At 44.0% G+C, this 20,565-nt stretch overlaps 1 protein-coding gene and 1 long non-coding RNA gene across 2 annotated transcripts; one reads left to right on the forward strand and one right to left on the reverse strand.

Annotated features, from left to right (window-relative positions):
* Positions 1-1,447: 1,447 nt before the first annotated feature.
* abhd17c (abhydrolase domain containing 17C, depalmitoylase) lies at positions 1,448-11,083 on the reverse strand. The gene is made up of 3 exons (XM_048972253.1): positions 10,318-11,083; positions 3,249-3,428; positions 1,448-1,685 (listed from the first exon to the last, which is right to left on the reverse strand). Exons 1-3 carry the CDS (start codon positions 10,800-10,802, stop codon positions 1,466-1,468), a joined length of 885 nt encoding a protein of 294 aa, XP_048828210.1. The 5' UTR covers positions 10,803-11,083; the 3' UTR covers positions 1,448-1,465.
* A 103-nt stretch (positions 11,084-11,186) lies between these two features.
* Positions 11,187-17,255, forward strand: LOC125705911 (uncharacterized). Its single transcript, XR_007381761.1, has 4 exons — positions 11,187-11,322; positions 14,418-14,505; positions 16,877-16,937; positions 17,152-17,255. It is a non-coding gene; the product is annotated as an uncharacterized LOC125705911 (long non-coding RNA).
* Positions 17,256-20,565: the final 3,310 nt, after the last annotated feature.

The following is a 20,565-nucleotide window of genomic DNA, read 5'->3' on the forward strand; positions in this document are numbered from 1 at the left end:
ACTACGCAATACAAGACGTCAATAATAACCCCCCCCCCAAAAAAAAATGTACCTGACAGATACTTCATAGCTTTGCTCCAGGCACACAATAGCAGTGTTTCCCAACCCAGTCCTTGGGAACTTCCAGACAGTCCACGTTTTTGCTCCCTCCCAGCTCCCTGCCAGACAGTCCATGTTTTTGCTCCCTCCCAGCTCCCTGCCAGACAGTCCACGTTTCTGCTTCCTTCCCGAGGACCGGGATGGGAAACTCTGCAGTATAGCATAGTGGTTAAACTACTCTTAATTCCCTTGGTTACAGCTTAAAAAAGAACCATGTATTACATGCCTATTTAACACGTGAAAATACCACGACGGTCTTAACTGGCTCCAAAAATCAGCACACAGCATACATGTCATTGTTATTCATAAATGTAATAAATACAGTAATTACAACGACAAGCCCAGTGTTGTTCTCTGCAGAACATCATCATTTGCAGTCTGCTGTGTTCGACAAGTGTATGAAGAGAGGATGAAATCGCTTGAACCTGGCACTAACGGGCTGCTCGGTCCCGTAACTCTTGCACCGACACACAATAGCGACGTGTCCATCTCCGCACACAGACTCCAGTCAGGTTTCACAGTGATTCCTGCAACAAAATATCAGCAGATAGCAGCATCCGTGTGTTTCGGGATGGCCCTTTGCCTACCCGCTGGGAGGAATGTCACAAAATAAGGCCTTTTGTTTGTGGAATTGGGCTGTATTTGGACAACGTGGGCCTCCCGGTCACACGAATCGTCTGAGCGGATGCCAAAGGTGACTTTGGTGACCCTGGGGAGACCTCAAGCACCGTGCTTATGGGCAACTAACGAACTCGAGCTCTCTCTGCCCCCCCCCCCCCACCACATTCTGACATGTGCTCCAGACACTGCTGCTGAGGCAGAGCCGAAATCACTAAACCACGCACATACACACATACAAACAGACACACACACACACCTCTTCCAGTACACAACACCACAGCTTAACTTTAAAAACAAAAGTCTGTTCCCTGGGTTGTGGTAGAAATCAGCCATTGATTACAATTAAGAGTCTAAAAAAGTAATATTTTTCTTATATCAGAAAAAAAACAAATGGAATGATAAGATCAACAAAAAAAAAAAAAAAAAATGTACACAGTCAAAATAATCATTACTGCACAAGGAAAGTGCTGCTGTTAAATTATTCCTTACAGGGAAAAAATGAAGTGTGTGTGTGGAGTTTAAAGTGAGAAAGTTTCCATCAAGTATAAAAGGAGTATAAATTTGAAAAAGTTGCACATGTAAAATTCACCCTCAGAATTACAGATACTTTGTACTTATTGTCATAGAGGCTGAAAAGGATCCACATTCGAGTAGAGACTGACCAGATCCTCGTCCCGAGGGCAGTAAGACCCGCCAGTGTCCCTAGATGTTCCCCAATCCAGGGTGGGGGGGGGGGGGGCAGGCTTCAGGAGCTGGGCAGCTCGTAGGAAATGAACTGCTTCAGTCGCTCTAGATACTGTGAGTAGAGCTCGATGTCATTGTGGCCCGCCCCCTCTACCCACAGTGGTTCCACAGCGCGCGGACAGCGCTCGTAGATGGCCAGGCCGTGCGAGAAGTCGATGACCTCGTCTTCTGTGCCATGGATGACCAGGACAGGGGAGGTCACCTTGGATACCTTATCAATGCTGGAACGGAAGGGGAGACACCGTGTCATGTAAGGTGATCAGAACCGCAGAGCAAAGAGATGCTTGATGGGAAGAAACTTCAACTGGCCCATTTCAAAGTCTTGGATCAACTGTTAGTTTTATCAGTGAATTACAGTCAATTAGGGGCAGAAATATGGGTGACAAGGGTTGTGCTGATAAAGCCAGGAGGCAACAGGTTCTGCAAGAGCATGTGGCAACGAGAGAAGCTGAAGTACGTCCCTGCCATTCGGGGCCTGGCCGGTCTGTCCTGCCTTCACCTTCCAGCAGGGGGTGTAATCCGCTGGCTCCAATTTGATTATGATAATTAAGGGAACAATTCCATGCATTGGAAGACTAATTTCTATCATGACTAGTGTTAATTCAATATCTTGATCAACTAAATTCAACCCCTTGTAAGTCCCCGGCCCCAAAAAAATGTTTTTTTTTTTTTCACAAATATGAGCATGGGAAGAACAAGCAAATGTAAACTGTCAAAAAAGCCAACTGCTGAACTATAAGGAGAGAAGGAAAAAACCCAGATATAGAAACTCTGACCAATACAGATGACATAATACCGCCAATAACAATAAAATACACACGTGACTCATTTTCATTCTGAATTTTTTTAACATTGAATTCACACATACTTAAGTGTATAACAAAAAGGGCCAAGTCTCACGGGAAAAAATGGAAAATAACATGAATATAGAGGTTGTGGCGGTTGCTTACCCCCCCCTTGCGGTTAGTTTGTGAGAATTGCGGCATTGCAGTGGTTATTGTGGTCATCACGACAGCCCTATTTCACGGTTCATTCACCACTTCAAGGTATCAGCCCGTCACATGTTTATAATTCATTATTTAATCTAGCCCACAGATTGATCTTTAATTTCCCACGGAATAAAAAATTATGTGACATTATTGTGATCTGATTCATCACTGCCTAGCCCCAGTTATCGGTATTGGTCTAAATCGGTCAGCTGGTTATCCTGCTGAACGCACTGCATGCTGCTGCGATTCGGTCTCTGCATAACCTGTAATTAACACTCAGGGACCACCAGCAGTCCTGAAAGTTGTTCATAAAATGATAAAAAGAATACGCTGTTGTTGTAAAATCATTTTTAAAAGTCAGAAAATGATTAAAATATAAACGTTTCTATCATTCTAAAGTCATTTTCCGATCGTAATGCCATTAAGTAACATATTTCACATGTTCATGTGTTAGAGTTTTGTTATTCGCGTGAACACACTAGAGGTGCACATTGACTAGTGTGATTGCGACATGACGAAATAAACGATAGATCATAATAGAAAAATGACTAATGTTTGATACTGTCACATGGTACATCGTCAGGTTGCACAGCCCTAAGCAGTAGCATCTTTAAGGATGATTTTGCTCCCAAAAATCAATAACCAATTCTGACGTTACATATCAATGCAGTCAAATCACCACCTAAGTAATATATTCATCAAAATGCATCTTTACGGCCCCACTTTTCAGTCTATGACGACGGTGGCCGCCAGGCTTCAGCTCCAGCGGGACACCCGGCTGCATGGCGGACTCACCTGGGGAAAGCGTCAAAGCAGTACGTCTTCCTGGTGTCGGGGAAGGCCACACGGAGCCCTGACATGAGCGGCGAGTGCAGGATGACAGCGGCACACTCGTAGCGGGATGCCAGGTCCACCGTGGGCACCGTGCCAATGCTCTGGCCGTACAGGATGACGCTCTCAGGGGTCACACCATACCTGGGCAGACAGACACACAAATACTGAAAGGAAACCCGCTTTGCCCCAAGTAGAGATGCCAGCACAAGAGTTCAGATGATGCCTACCTACAGTTAATCTACGGCTGGTGAATAAATCAGCATTAATCTCCATAATACAGGGTAGTAAAACATCTGGGAAGATAATACAAGGAGCAGGTGACTGTGTGAAATTGGGCCTTCAGGAATTTCAGCTGGTCGAGTTCAAAGTGTGATTCTGAAGCTCTGCCCTCGCAGGGGGGGGCCATAAAAAGGAACGCACCACAAGCCCCACACTTGAGGTTCTGGCACTCTCCTCAAACATTAAAGGCCATGAAATTGGTTCCTCCGCATGCTTCCACATTTTTTTTTTTTTGGGGGGGTGGGGGGGGGGCATCATCCAAGTATGAGCAGGGCCACCCTATAATGAACCAGTGTGAAAAACTAATGCTTGTGAATGAAAGCAGCTAGAAGCTCAAAGTCCTCGCACACGCCCTGCTCTGTTCTCTATCATATCTGAAGGCTGAGCAGAGACGCACTTAAAATGTCCCTTCACGCTTTCCTTTCGGTTAAGAATTGCCTTCAGAAGAATCAGAAAGGTAAAGACCAGACGGTGATAGTCGTGTCAGAACAGGACACACAGCAAGGCAAAGCATGTGGAATCCTGCTTCAAGTCTCACAAGCGTCACTAAAGCTCCAGCTTTTATCAAAAACCACAACACAGGAGGACAATGAAGCCAGTGGAAAGTAGAAAACGAGTCCTCTTTATTAACGAGAAGCTTTTTGATATCAACAAAGCATTGCACAGTAAAAACAGAACAGCCCAATCCTCTAAACAGATGCTGACATTTATTTAAGAGAAAACGGTTATCAGTATTTCATGCATTTACTGAATCGCATTCTTGGTCAAAGCCGGTAACAGCAGAAAGCGAAAGCTGGCCGCCCATAACTGTCAAGGAATTAGACGGATGGTCAGACCATGTTCACAAAAATACATCACGGCAGAAATGGTGGGGATGAGGGCTGATTAGATGCCTCATCTCGGGCTACGTGGGGATTGGAATGATCAGAGTTGGGTGAAAAATGACAGATGATCATAAAACCGCAACATCTTTATGTGCTCCTGCCAGCTCCAAGCAAGCTCAGCTAACAAGACACTTTGTCGAGCAAAGCAAACATCAGCAGATGTTTTCGGTCAGAGCTCTTGACATCACACAGCAACCTCTGACCCCCGCGACCCCTACATCATCGCTTGATGCCCCAGCCTGTTTGTCTCGGTAGGCCCAACCTCCACGGGCCCCAGGCACCAGCAGCACTGCTGCAGGTCCACCCCAGACATTACAGTGAATTCATTAAGAGCCATAAGCACCCAAAGCTAACGTGGGAGGCAGAGGGAAGAAGAACGTGTGGGGTCGGGGCCAGCCGGCCCAAACAGGAAGCCCGAGCATGCGAGCCTGAATGCCTCCAGTCCAGAAGGTCAAAATGGAAGTTTATGGTAATGGCATCTGAAACCATATTACGTAAGATACCCTTATTGTCATTATGAAAACATGCAATGAAATTCTGTCTGGCAACTCATGTAGAAAAGCAGAAACCTGCGAGAACACACTGCACAGCAGAGATAATGATCAAGCGGGCACAGTGGTTGGGAAGATATAAATAAAATGAACAGTAAGTAGAATGAGTGAATTAAAATTATGACTTAATTACTATCATGACAAATAGGCGGCATGAAAATTTCAAACTACTACAACCTGTCAGTATTACTTCTAAGTAAACCACAGCAGCAGTTCATTGCATTATTCGAGAAAAGTCAGTGTGGAGATTTCCGTCTTCCAAAACTCTGGTTTTGTGGATATTGTATGAGGGCTTCCATTCAAATAAAGAACACAAGGGCAGAAAAGAAATTGATGGGGAGGTTTCTAACCAGTGTGTCTTTGTGGTTCTCTCTAATGACAAGATTTCAGATACTGCAGATCTAACGGAACACGATGTAACCCCTGGCCTGCAGGCAATGAGCATTCATGAGGAAAGGTGACCACGAAGAACGCACTTTGACAAAACCGGCATACTGAAAAGCGGGTAAAGTGAGAAACATTTCAAGCAATTAGTGCTTTGATTTCAGTTGTTTGAAATATTCAATTAACAACCATAAATGATTCATCTGTGTCTCCAGTTATTTTAAAATCATATACATACAGTCTTTCATTAGAGAAAATATCCCCACTTTAATAATTGAGCATATTTACAGTACAAATCTTGTCAATGAAATATGAGGGCAAACACCAAACAAAAAAAAAAAAATCACAATAATCGTCCATTAATCATAATATAATAAAACGAGGTAAAATGTCCAATTAATCGTGATATTTATTTTGAGTTCATATCACACAGCTCTACTCGTGAGTGAAACTTCAGACCCAGGTCCGACGAAACAACTGCCGCTGAGCTCGTCAAAAAGGCGTGAGACTTTGACATGACAAGTGCAGAGATGTGAAAGGATGACATAAGCAACTTCGGATTAAAGGGAATGAATCCCAACTAGGGAGCTGTGAGCAGCCAGGGTAGATACAGGCTGAAGGTGGACTAAGGCTCCCTGAAATAGACATGTTGATACATCTTATAACAAGGAAGAGTAGCTCGGCTGTGCAACCTTTGGATGCGCGGCAGGTAGACCTGTTGTCACTTAGCGCTCCGTTAGGATGCTATTTAGAAAAAAAAAAAGCTAGTCTCCTGGGTATCAGTGTCATGGGGGGGGGGGGGGCTACCCCAAGCCCTTCAGACTAAGCTGAGCAACGCAGCGGTACCTGCCCTTCCAAATCAATGCCGAAGACCTTTGAGATTAGGCTTCCAACTGAGAACATCAGTCCGTTTCTGTCCAAATCGACTTCACTGGATCTTCTGACCAGTATTTGCAAAATACCGAGTTGTGCATCACACCTATTTACAAATACAAGGTATGCCAGCCTATTGAGAAGCTCAGATGTGTCCACACAATTAAAAAAGTCAGACATCTGAAATTTAATAGGGGATCACAAACTGATTTAATTATTGTTTGAGGGCATGCATAAAATGACTTCATCTCAATTATGACTCATACTACTCTTCAGTTACCTAACCTGTCTATAGCTGGAAGCGGTTTTAATTAAAACAAGATACAGGGGCTTTCCAGGACAGGGTGGCACCCACATACTTAGCATTCTGACACGCGCTCACTGACACTGGCGTTGTTTCCAGCACAGGTGAGCCCTGGTGCCATGAGGCATTCTCTCATAGCTCCTCAGATGAGGAGGTGGAACTGACTCCCAGACTACTGGATACAGCAATCATACTCAGTTACTGTACTACCTCCAAACAAACCCAGCAGAGTCACCAAGAAACAAGACACTCTGCTGGTTGCAGGCCAGACACCTGCCGTGTCTCTGGCTCTCGCCCTGCCCTTTCATGTGAGGGAAGGCAGTTTACACGTCTCGCCAGAACCCCCAGGAGGAGAAGAGGGAGCAGGGCTCGGTTCTGACCAGAGCTCATATTCAGAACCACGGCGACATGCTCAAACTGGAGGTCTGCGCCAGCCAAACGCTCTGTGCCCAATGGGAGCCGTTACGGGCCGGACCCCATCTGCCAGGGGTGTGAAGCCAAAATGACAGCGAGGGCAAAGGCACAGAGTCGCTTCTCACGAGATGAGAGTGATATCAACCAGACGACCTCCTCCCTTAAAGCTACAGGATGCACATCAGTTGGTTAAAATGGAAAAAATGGTGCAGTAATACAGAAAGATACACCCTGTCAAAGACCTGGCATTGGCCGTCAGCTTAGTTTGTTGCCGCTGAGTGAATTTTGTGGATAAATATCAAGCGCAGGGTCAGGACACATCAGGAGACGACTCCAAATAGGACTGTAGTGGGAGTGCAGGGGCAAGAATGCTGGGTAACAGGAAGTGGCAGCTAAATATCATTTAGCTTTACCATTAGGGTAAATTATCTAACTGACAGATACAGTAAACATGTATGGTATTCAGCAGCTGCCAGGCTTATCTAGGTTTTAATCTCAATGAGGTCTTTCCATTACATTTCCCGGCCATCTATATTTGGCGTCAGAGAAATCTACTGCATTTGTCACCAGAAATCAATGCGATATAAAACTTAACTACATCTCCTACCACTATTGGCATTTAGCACGCGACCATGAAACTCCCGGTACATGTGAGCAGGAACAAGGAAGCAGGAGATGCTTAAAGAAATGTAAGGAAGTACCACGATGATTTTAGCTTAGTCACACGGGGAGAACGGGAATGCTGGCCAATGAAACGGTGACTGTGGGGGGGGAGGGGCAGAGGGACACGGCGGTGGGAAAATCTGAGGGAAAAGAACATTTCTTTCATTTTGCAGAAGCGAGAAACTGCTGTATGAGGCTTATTTGGCCTTCAGCGTAAGGACGCGGCGCTAATGGGGAAGAAAAGAACAGACGAATGCTTGCATTAAATACTTCAATACAGTGCCACTCAAAAGAAAATGGCCTCTCAAAATGTAATGAACAATTCCTATGAAAGGCAGACCGGACTGCTTGGTGAAGGCTTTGCAGTTACATTCACATTAGCTCATTTGTCACAGTAAATCCTAAAGCTTTGCCCAGGAGTCCATGGGGCTCTTGCGTGTGTGTGTGTGTGTGTGTGTGTGTGTGTGTGTGTGTGTGTGTGTGTGTGTGTGTGGTGGGCTAAATGTTTAATTATAAGTGAAAGCCATATGCGAAATTTCACACTTACTAAAAACAGTGCATTCGAACTGAAATGGAAAAATAAGGTTTGCAGACATACAATTAACTATTCAGTATAGATATTTTCATTATTGCAAACAAAAGTCTCAAAATAAAGACAAAAATAAAATAGTGCTTTCGCCTGCATCCAGGTTCAGTAAAGCAGCCTTGACATTCTTCTTAAAACAGAAGGTGAATGTTTAGGGAAAACTTAAATCTAAAACATACATTTTTAAAGTATGCTTAACTGAGAAGAAAGTTAGCACTGAAAATAAGACAAATATTGCATGTTACGATATTTTTAACCTATGAGCCTTTTGTCAATGTTTTGAAACAAAATTATTTTAGTTGTGGATTTTAAGAGTCTGTGCAACGTCATGACTGAAGCTCTCGCGTTGTTTATAACCAGGAAGGAATACTATTGCTATTAAAAAAAATTAAAAGTATATTGACATAAAGGCTATTGCATTATCCTACATTTCATTTTGAAAGTATATCAATATACTGTAAAAACTGCATGTACGGTCCAGCCCTAGATGACATCAGGTGAATGGTAAGGATGGTAAAAGTTACGTGGAAATGTATAAACACAGACAATTCAAATTAACAGACTGCAGCAATACAAAGCATCAGGCTGAAGGCCATACACACTGCCAAGACTGGATAGGAGAAAAAATAAATCACTCTCTGATCTTCCTTTCCAGCCCTAACAAAGGATTTGAAATCGCTTACTCACGCAATACAAAGCTTAACTATCAGACACTTAGAATCCTGCAGAGGCAGTCGCCGGGATCACAGCACCGACAGCTCAGCAGATATCGTACCGCCCTCTAGATCCATGCAAGGCCTGAACACCACCACCAAGCGCGGGCAGCGGCTCCCCTTGGCGATACCTCTAAACAAAGCTTGATCAATGGGAACTCGTGGGTGGAGTGTGACACTTTGAAGACCCTTCCAGTGCTCAGCTAGCACACTCTCCAGGAACATTAAGACTTCTGGATAAGAATTTGGGATCATAGCCCATCCAGCCGCACACGTTAACACCCCACATGGGCTATTAGCGTCTAATTAATTCAAATGCACTTAAATGGTTTTGGCCCAGTTGCTTACAGGTGATGACTGATCATTTTAAGGCTTTCAAGTGCCTCTAACAGGAATGGTTCACTTGGCAAGATACTGGATTTACCTTGGTTGCAGAAACAATTTAAATAAATAAATAAATAAATAAATAAAGAGGAAAACACTTCCAATTCATCGACCTAGAAACTCAAATCAAGGGCCAGCTGTTACTGCAACAGGTTACAATTATAATTACAGTGCGTCGCTGTTTAAGTCACAAACATCCCTAAAGCTAGCACAGAGGGGCAGGAGATGTTAATACCCAGCAGCACAGGAAGTCTGCTACCATAAGCTATCAGAACAGCGAACGCAGTTAAGTTAATAAGGGAGCTGTGACACCCTGTAATCCTAAGCAGGCTTGGATGATACAGGAGAAAATGACATGTGGTTAGCGACTCATCTGAAAAAGAACAGTATATTAATATAGTAATAACACAGTAATATAGCTCAAAAAACCAAATAAAAGAGCACAGACAGATGAGACGTACATAAATGCAACCCATTACTATAATATATTAGGAGCTCATAAACATCTGACATTGATTTGGAGCTACACACACTCCTCGGGGACGGGGACAGGTACAGCATTAAGGGACTGCGGAGGGGCACCTAGGGGATAATGAAAACCCTGTCCACCCACGCTGCAGGCACCACGCTAGGGCCCCGTGTCCGGAAAGAAGCTGCAGTCCGCACGCTCATTTTGCAGGACAAACCGTGCTCGCATGAGAGAAACCCGACATGGCTGTTGGTGAACAGACGGATTATCCGAGCCTGCTTCGGGGCGGGGTTACGTGATCAAGAATCATGTCCGCCACGTAAGAGGTGACTACAACACGACTTAAATCGTTTCACGGGTGGAGATGATAGATCTGGACGAGTGAATTTCAATGGATGACCACGGGAAGTGTTTAACAAAGGAGGACGCAGCCCAACATGGAAAATTTCACCCATAGGAGCTTCGCGTCTGCGAGTTACCACCGATTAGAGGGACCAAAGGAATATAAATTATCTGAGGCACTTACTTCGTCCTCAGGACCTGCCAGGCGGCCTCAATGTCGGCATACAGGTTCTTTTCGGAGGGCTTCCCGCTGCTAACGCCGTACCCAGAGTAATCGTACGAAAAGATATTGCAGTTGATCCGCGACCCTAGACCGATGTAGAAACCGCACATCTGGCCGAGGTCCACAGCGTTGCCGTGGGAAAACAGCAGGGTGTAGCGGCTGTTGGGGGCACAGCGCACGAACATACAGCCCACACGGTTACCCCGACTCGTCCTGGTATCGAACACCTCGACGGCGTCCAGTTCTCGCTGGGAGTACTGCCAGTCCGCCCGCTCCGTTAAATGGAGGCTGGTGGTGCCGTTGGCGTCCGTCTGTACCGAGTACGTGGGCTCCGGTGGCAGAAAGGCAAGCTTCGCCGCGATACGGCTCGGGCACGGGGGGCAGCAGAAGAGCCAGCACAGTTCGCCGATAGAGAAACCATTCATCCTAGGGCCTTGATCAGGCATCGAATCACGGTCTACCTAAATCGGTCGATATAATCCCGGTACTCAAGAGCAGCAAACCGGTGTAAAAGGCGACCTGGCAAAGCGGCTACCTCAGGCTACTGCTATAAAATGCTGGCTGCGCCTTTGTCTGCTTTTTATCGCGTTTCTGTATCGAATAGTCGCCTGTCTGATGTCATGTACGGCGCCTATTTCCAAGCGTAAATGTGCCGCGAAACGCAGGCGACATCCACATCCTAATGTGCCGACTAAGTGCAGGAGCCCCCGGAGCCCGACTTCCGGGTTAGTGCCGCGGATATCCTGTTCACGCGCCGCCGCGAGGCGGGATGCTGCTGCTTCCCTCGGGACTCGGGAATGACCTTTCCCGGGCGTTACGTCAGTCGCGTAGCAACCGGCTCCAGTCATTCGCGCGCACATCTTGGCAGACAGTAGTTTAGCTGCAGGCGCAGGAAAGTGGCTGGTTTGGCGAGTTTAAGTTCGTCATTGTCGGTAAATTAGGGGTGGAAAGTTAAAAGGTAACGAGGTAAGATATGATGTTACTACATGTTAACTACATGTTGGCAATATAGCTTTGAAATCTTTGTATCTGACAGGGTTATGTACAGTCGACGTTGACAGTGTATATCTTGATCATCAGTATTAAAAGCAATAACCGATTAGCAAACAAAGAGACAGGAAACTCATCGTCTCGCCCGTGTCGTGTCTGCCGTTGTCTTTACGAAGGACATGTTTTTATTTTACTTGCATAACAATGCATATTTTACTTAAATATTCGTAAATATTGATATAACTGTTCAAATTGTACCCATGAGGCAATTGCTTATCCTGATCTGGAAAATATAAATTAAGCGTTAAATTACTAACTCATAGGGTGATAGGTAGCTAGCTGAAGTAAACAAAAGTAGTATGGCCATATATAATTTATTGTACCGACACGAACATTTTTCAAATAATTCGTATTTAAATACATACCACAAGCGCGTGCACATTATTTCGAAAGGACCAACCCTGTTTCATTGTTTTAACTTTCAACAGTGTAGTTTAAACTACGTTTACTTGCCAGCTGAAACCGACATCTAATAATACATTTTGGGAAACATAAGGGACTAAGGTGTACATCAGTAAATTAAAAAATGATAACTTTCTAGGAGCCGCTAGACGTACAAATTTAGGTATATAATGTATTTTACACTTTTGGCAATGTAACATCATGGGGATAATTTATCACGAGATAAATAAAACGCTACTTTTTTCAACAAAAGACTAATGAGAATACAGTAAATCATATAACATTAAAATCGGTGGCTAGTATCAACAGTCATGTCTGTTCCACTGCTAATAAAGTTATAGTGCAATCCTAAGGTATTTTGGGTGGTTTTATTACATCCTTTGAAGAAGGGAGTTGGAATGACTTGGTTTATTAGAGAAAAATTACGTAATTCATCTTGAGATCCCCAGCTCTACTGAGACTATCTGGGAATTTTATCTTTGTTAGAGACCACTGGTGCATTCAAAAGGACATGCTTCATTGAATCAGTGCTACTGAAAGACTCCCCTGTCAAAACTGACAAGGCTTCAAAGGGTGTCAGAATTTAATCTTGACTCGTAGCCTAAGAGACGTCACACTTCGCAGAAGTTCAGATGAGTGTCACCTTCACGTTGGTCAGTGTGTGTGCATATCTGCGGGTAAGAGGAGTCGCCTTCTCTCTGCCAGCACTGACATTAAAACCAAAACACTTAAAGAATGAATGTAGTGTCCAACAGCTCATTTGAAATAGTATTTCAGCAGTCAGTGCTTTTAAGCATCTCCCTCCATCTCATATTGAGCAAACAACTAGAAAATGTTGTTAATCTGTTATCACAGACCAAGCAGTATAATTTTAATCACCCTGAAAATATGTTAGAAGCTCCATTGCTTTTGGAAAGTCTGTGTTATATAATATCTCAGATCTTAAGCACAGAGAGTGGGCCACCCTCTGTAGCAGTTTATCATAAGATTCAGGGTCCCTATTGAAATTCCAACTATCTCTTTTTCTGCTGGGGGGGGGGATATGGTTGGTAGCACTGTTGCCTCACACTTCCAGGGTCCACCTTGGCTTTGTGTGTGTGGAGTTTGCTCCCTCTCCTTGTCTTATACAGATTTTCTTTGGGTCCTCTAGGCTCCTCCTATCAATCCCTCCATCTTCACTTATGCACTACAGGGTTGGGAATAGCCTGTTCTAGGAAGTATAGGGCACAAGGCAGGGGACCATGCTGAATGGGATGTCACTCCATAGACGGGCACATACACACACTCCCACCTTATGTATAATTTAGATATCAGCCGAATGTGTCTTCAGACTGCAGGAGGAAACCTGCAGAAAACATCCAAGAGTCTGGATTCAGACCATAAGATGTATGAAGCTGGCCGATGAGCCAACTGTCATATATTAATACCAACTTTATTGATTCGAGAGTATAATCTTCAAATTAGTATTAACTACAAAGAAATATTCATCACTGCGATGGGCTGGCCACCCATCCTGGATTGTTCCCTGCCTCGTGCCCATTGCTTCCAGGATAGGCTCCAGACCCCCAGTAGGGTAAGCGGTTTGGAAAATGGATGGATGGATGGATGGATGGAAATATTCATCAGAAACTGAGATCGAAATAAGGCATGTATTCTTACTGAGAAAGAAGACAGCCCAAAAGCACAGAATGTTAACAGCAGTGTAACAGAACATGTGGAAACATATATACGAAAAACAGAGCATTCCAGCATGGGTGGCATGTGGCGCTGCCGGCTAATCCTCTGTATTTGTAATCCAAAGGTTGTTGGTTCAAGCCCAGTCTTACCAGAAGTAATAAGTTGTTTGTCTGTGTGAATCCTTTATTTGGCAAGATAGGGGAAAAAAAAGACATATATACGAAAAACAGCACATAAGCCTGGGTGGCAAGTGGCGCTGCAGGCTAATCCTCTGTATCTGTAATCAGAAGGTTGCTGGTTCAAGCCCAGCCTTGGCAGATGAGATAGGTGATCCATTGTGTGAATCCTTTATTTGGCAAGATAGGGGAAACAAAGACATATATACGAAAAACAATCTACAAGTAAGAATGGTGAGTGGCGCTGCAGGCTAAGTGTCTGTGATCAGAAGGTTGCTGGTTCAAGCCCAGCCTTGACAGAGTAGCCACAGAGATGTAGGAGGCACCACAGAGATACAGGAGGATCCATGTAGATGGAGGAGGGGCCACAGAGAGATAGTTGGAACATAAGTGTGAATCGCCAAAAAAAACAATTTTTCAAAAAAAAGGGTGGTAAGCTTATGTCTTTGCTTAGGTCAGTGTGCTCAACCCTGCCCTTACAGGGCAGGTCCTCGAACACACTGACTGATCCTGCTTACACCCATGCACGCACACACACACACACACACACACCCTGTAACCATCCTGCTGAGGGCGGGCTTGAACTGCCAACCTCAACTCTCCGATCACGAGCACAGCGGCTTAGCCCACTGAGCCACTCACCAGGCACATTCAGAGCTGATGTTTTCGTAATTTTGACTCTCAAACATGTACGGGTCAGAGCAAATCTAGTTTACGGATCTGTGGCAATTTCTGAACAACTTTTTACCCCTTAAGGCTTCATTATAATGATCTGCTGGATAACGCGACGAAAATAAGAGCTGCGACTCTGCCGAGGCTCGAACCGGGGACCTCCTGACTACAGGTACGGTCGCTCAGTGTGTTGCGCCACTCTCCATCCTCTAACCAACCTCCTTTAAGGCTTCAAGATAATGATCTGCCGGGTAACGCAACGGAAATAAAAGATACTACTCTGTTGAGGCTCGAACCAGGGACCTCCTGATTACAGATACGGTCACTCAGTGCGTTGCGCCACCCGCCATCCTCCAACTAAGCACCCTTAAGGCTTCAAGATAATGATATGCCGGGTGACGTGACAGCAATAAATGATGCTACTCTGCCGCGGTTTTAACCAATGACCTCCTTGACTGCAAGAATGGTCGCTCAGTGTGTCGTGCCACCCTCCATCCTCCGACGGATGACTCTTAAGGCTTCATGATAATGATCTACGGGGTGACACAACGGCAATAAAATACGCTATTCTGCCGAGGCTTGAACCAGGGACCTCCTGGATCGCTGGCATTGGTCGCACCAAGATAATGATCTGCCTGTGACGTGACAGCAATAACAGACTCTACTCTTCAGGAGGTTTGAACTTGTGATCTTCTGATCGCAGGCACTGGCACTCAGTGTGTTGCACTACCCTCCAAGATAACGACCTGTCGGGTGATGTGACGCAATAACAGATACTGCCTGAGGCTTGAACCAGCGATCTTAGGAGAGACCGTGCCTGCGATCAAGGAGGTCGCTGGTTCAAGCCTCGGCAGAGTAGTATCTGTTATTGAGTCACATCACCCGGCAGATCATTATCTTAAATTCTTTATTAATTATCGTTGGCTATATGCTTTGTAACACATTTTATACTTATCTTACACACGTTTACTTATTTTATACACACTTAAAAATTCAGAAAACTACTTGCCTCAGCTGTTTTCAATAAAAGTGTTGTGGTTCTACGCACAAGCGCGACATGGAGACAGCGAGAGTCATTTTAACAAGGATTGCCCATGTTATTCCTTGATTCTTGTCGAAATGCTTAGGATGTTTCATTTTAAATAACACATTGGCCGAAAAAGAGTTTCATTACTTAAAAACGTTATGGTTAAAAGGTCTCATTTGAAATAAAAGGGCAACATGTGTCCCCATTGGTGCCGGTCACACGTACCAAAGCTGCGGGACTCGCTCATTTCGCCTTTTAGCTACCGTCGGACTTAAAGGTTATTCCTCCTAAAAGCTTGCTGGTTAAATGCTTTCTTCAACCTAACAACGAAATAAAACACTGGTATATACTGCTAAAGGTTCTCTTCTTTTAACATGTTGGTTAAATGTAATGAGTTTAAGTGCTTTCTTCTTTTAAAACGACATGCTGTATGTTAATTGGTTTCGCTTGTGCTTGTTTAAACTCAGCATTTGCTGTTCTGACAGTGTTTCGTTCGGGCATGTTCGTACTTGTTTAGATTTAGGCTAGCTTGCGTTCAACCCGCTATACTTTTAATTACTTTTCGCGTAATTAAAAGTAACACAAATAAATACATATAATGTATTTTTATTCTATTAAAGTTTAACGCCAACAAGTGGCATAACCATGTACGATACCACATATGGACATAACCCCTCGACCAATCAGAATAAGGGATACGCCCCGGGATATACGGGATGACGTCAGAAGCGGAGCCAAATTAAGCTCCGCCCAAGGTACCAGGTAACATCTCTGACATCACTGCGTTGCACAAGACAGTGAACTACATCAAAAACAGGAACACTTTGTGCTAGGTAAGCTTTGCAAGTGCCAGGGGCAAGCCATCAAACCGCTATAGGGCAGGACAGAATCTAAAGTTTCTGCTGCGAGGCACCTCTGCTGATCTGACTTCATGGTTTCAAACTTATACAGCAGTAATGTTTCAGCATTATCTTTTTTGCTTTGTATGTTTTTTCCCCAACTACCAATCCACCATCCACTTATCAAGTACCAGGTGACAGGTGTTTCTGCTAAATGACACTAACGGCGAATTAAACAAAACAAAAAAAAAGTAAAACAGTAATTAAAGGGAATGGACATTGTTGAATTAAAATAATTCAGCACACCGGTGCTTGTAGTCCGGTGACTTCTGTGGATTGTGGCCATTGCTGAGTACTTCTTACGGTCGACATCTCCTTCACATGTCATGGATGTGAACTCTTTCAGACATGGTCTCCTTGTGTATGACATGCCCTCCAAAGAACAAGGCCCATTGGTGACGCCACACTTTAAATTAAATAAATTCATTTTAAGGGGACTTATAACAGCCCAGTGGAATGTTCTTTGTTGATCACCTCATGATCAGGACCAGGCTGTAACCTGCTATGACATTGACCATTAGCCATACACATGAAACATACAGTAGCTATGTAGGTTCATGCACATGTAAGACAATTAAATATTTCCAGCTCCCCTTGTCCCCCATCTCCTCTCACAGAGGACAACGCTGGCATGGAGGAGTACAGCAGGCTTACAGATGGATGGAGACATAACTGGAGGTTGGTCTCTGAATCAATATATTTGTGTTTCTGTTTAGTAGTACTGATGGAATGGTCAGACCATGCTTTACCTCACAAGTGACGGGGGCCAAAACCGCTGTTCCGTCAGTAGGCTGGGATACTCGAGTCATTTATTCTGAGAACAACAGTTACCCCTGAATCACTTGCAACATAAATAACGTGTTTCATTAACATCTCATTTCTTCTTCCCAAGGGCCCGAGACTCATCTCTGTCGACTTTTTAAAGAATCTGTGGACGTTGGCAATAGATTGTTGTATTTATTTTGTACTTTCAAAATAAACATAACTTTCGAAAGCTACGCCACAACTCCGATTTCAAGCTTCATAACAATACAAAAACAGACACACGCACGCAAATTTGTTCCATGTCTGTAACTGTTTTCTAAACATTCAAGTGATTCCGCTCCTGTAATGCAGATCATAGGGCCTCCGGGACAGACCGCTGAGTTTGGAAATACTACAAACACAGCTGTCACTCCAGTAGAGCCTCATGCTCCAGGAAGTACTAATAAACGCCAACACATGGGCATTTTGAGCCAGTCTGCAGCCATTGCTAAGATCTCACTCTAGATCAGGAACCTGCGTGTTGCCACTGGGAAACATTACAGGTAAAAGCAGTCTGCAGTCGAGTTTCAGATTAATATGGACCCCTGTCCATGCTGACAACTAATGAGCGATTCTGGGGGATCTTCTCTAAATGCGGACAAAGGAGAGACCACAAGGGTCAGTCACGAAGACTGCACCATAGCAAAAGACCCATGACTCAAGATATTTAAATAAGCTGCGTGGATGAAATATGATTTCTGATAATTCACATCATCTGTAACGAGCTAATTGACGGGGGAGGAAAATTAGTTTCACAACAAAGGATGGGCAGCTTACAGCACATCTGAAGTCCGGTGTCAAAAACAGTTTGCAGATTTCTAGATTTTAATTTTTTTTTTAAATATCTACAGACAGGACTACTAAATAAAGATGCTACAACATACATATTTAGCTATGAGGCAAAGGGTTCACCAGGTCTGAGCACTGGCATGGACTGGGGAATGATATATGGACCCAGGGACTAAAGTCCAAATCAGCCAACGACAACACAAGGCGGAGTGAACATCTTGAGTCTCTCAAGAGTGCCATTGCGCTCTCCCATTTAGTTCCAAAATTCGGCACAAACAGAACGCCGTTAGATCTGTGTCCAATTAGTAAGAAGGAACATGAAATAAAAAAAGGAGTAAAGGAAGAAGAATTACACCAAAACCGACACATCAAATGAATCACAGCTCAAAAGCTTGGAGTTTCAGAACAAGTATAGCTTCAGCAGTTACAACAGGTCATAAATCACATTTAAAAGACATTTTTGACATATTTAACTGTAATTGACACAGGAGTAAGTCTCTGAGTGATCCAACACGGGGTTTTTGTTCTCAGTCAGAAATCACATCGGATCGAAACCTGGAAGGAACATGCTGAGAATTGTTCCATCCTGAATTAAGCACGACATGGGAAACGAGAGGTAGGTCAGAGCTGATGGGAGGAATGGCAAGAATGATTGGAGAGGACTGCAGGTGCCCGGGGCATGACCTGACCACCTATCAATCACGGTGTAAACGCCCCGTCCAGCTGGACCAAGACAGGGAGTGTGTAGACTGGCAGCGGCAGTAGTGATCCTATCGCCTCTCAGTTCAGAGAAGAATCTGCTAGAGTATAAAAACATTTCAGAAAGAATCTTTTTTTTCCTCCTCTCGGCCCCTAGAGCTCTCAGGATAACACCCATTAAGACTCCCTGTTTTGTTTGAAAACAAAGTAAAATAAAGCAGGCCAGAAGTGATTATTATATTTTACTTGCTTAGCAGATTTTCTTACTCGGAGCGGCTTCAGAGATCTACCCATTACTTATTTACACAGACTTATTTAGTGGGCCAGTTCAGATTGATCATGCATGTGAGAAGCTCAACTTTGTGTGGCAGCTAAGGGGTGGATCACCTATTTATTTACCACAGTAGAAGACATTTAATCAAGGGCTTTAGCATGCCGACTAAAGTAAAGCAAAAACCTCGGTTACACTTTACCTGATGGGGCACGAATACTCAGTCGCTAAAGTACAAATCAGAAACAAATATACTTGCTACTTGAAATAAAAGATGCATCGCGATTCGTCAATAATGAACAAACAGTATTTAGCTTGTGTTTTGCATGACTTGTTCCTTCAGCAGTTCTGTTGTAGTTACTTCAATAATTCTATAAATCTTTGTGAACTAACAGATATAGTAACAAAAATATTAACAACTTGGGATAAAAGCAGCATCGTGATGGTGGCGCAGGAGGTAGTGCTATCGTTCGGCAACTGGAGAGTTGCCGGTTCGAGCCTTGATTCCTCCTGACCCCATCAAAGTGCCCTTGAGCTAGACATGGAACCCCAAGTTGCTCCCAGTGAGCAGGGTGGTGCCTTGCATAGCAGCCTCTGCCACCAATGGGTGGTATATAAATGCCGTCCAATTACCGATCAGTATTTAACTTCTATTTTTCATAACTTCAGCAGTTCACAGATATTTTAACAAATATAGTAACTGCTTTAGATAAAACATGCATCACAATGCATTAATGATGAATTAACATGAGATCAGTATGTGATTAAGACTTTGTGGTTAAATATGTAAGTAATAGCCTAATACTATATTACTTGTGCCCCATGAAATAAAGTGTAATCAAAACCTTTTTATATACTGTTATCAACAAAACACTTTGCATGAGCTGGACGGCGAAGCCTCAAGTTTTCAGCAAAATCTTACAATTCTACAACAAGGTATGTCAACCTAACTGATTTCTGGCATGAGGAAGAGCAGTTGGGATGACTCAGCTTCCGTGGACATCCTGGTGCCATCCATGCAGTGTCAGCATGTAATAACGACGTCAAACCATTGACAGCGCTCCTACTCTGAGGGCAGCAGCACACTGCTCACGAGGGCACGTTAGCGCCTCTGCACCCCCTGAGCCACCGCCCTCATGTCCTGCTGCTTACAACACATTTGCTGAGTCTTAATCTCTGGTGTCACGTGCAAAAGCAGGGAAAATGCACAGCGACCTCCGGCTGGGTGAGGCCTGGTACACGTCTGTGAGGAGTTTAGGGATTGAGACGTGCACCTCAGGTTACAGTATAAGAGCAAACAATGGAATATAATAGCTGCAAAGAGGCACAGGAGCCAGGATTATGAACGTCTGTACCTCGGTGTTAAACTACCGCTGAAGCTCCTCTCTGCCTCTTTACAGCTGCTCATTGCCGTCACTTAGTCATACTTATGTTCATGCAAGCCACAGTATTGCATTAAACCCTGAAATTAATTCTCAGACTCTAAATTTGCTATTGTCTATAAAATCACTTATGAACGATCAAGCCGAGTATTCATATAAATCCAGAAATAAATCTGAATGGGACTGAAGTGATCTTGTATTACCCCTGATTATAACAACCGGTTAATGTTTCTGTCATTGTTAGAAACTGATTCCCCACCAGTGTTCGGCTATTACACTGCTCCCGAAAAGTGGTTCAGGGTGGTTTTCATTTCAAAATACATTTTTCCCCCCTGAAAACAATGTAAATAGAAAAGCATGT

This window comes from Brienomyrus brachyistius, chromosome 13 (assembly GCF_023856365.1).
Source record: "Brienomyrus brachyistius isolate T26 chromosome 13, BBRACH_0.4, whole genome shotgun sequence".
In the NCBI taxonomy this organism is placed as follows: domain Eukaryota; kingdom Metazoa; phylum Chordata; class Actinopteri; order Osteoglossiformes; family Mormyridae; genus Brienomyrus; species Brienomyrus brachyistius.

Bases quoted from the DNA above. Each gene is read 5' to 3' on its own strand.
- abhd17c (XM_048972253.1), bottom strand. From the start codon at position 10,802: ATGCCTGATCAAGGCCCTAGGATGAATGGTTTCTCTATCGGCGAACTG. The intron at 3,429-10,317 runs GTAAGTGCCTCA...CTGTCTGCCCAG, and splicing joins TGGCAGGTCCTGAGGACGAA to GTATGGTGTGACCCCTGAGA. The intron at 1,686-3,248 runs GTGAGTCCGCCA...CTTCCGTTCCAG, and splicing joins TGCTTTGACGCTTTCCCCAG to CATTGATAAGGTATCCAAGG.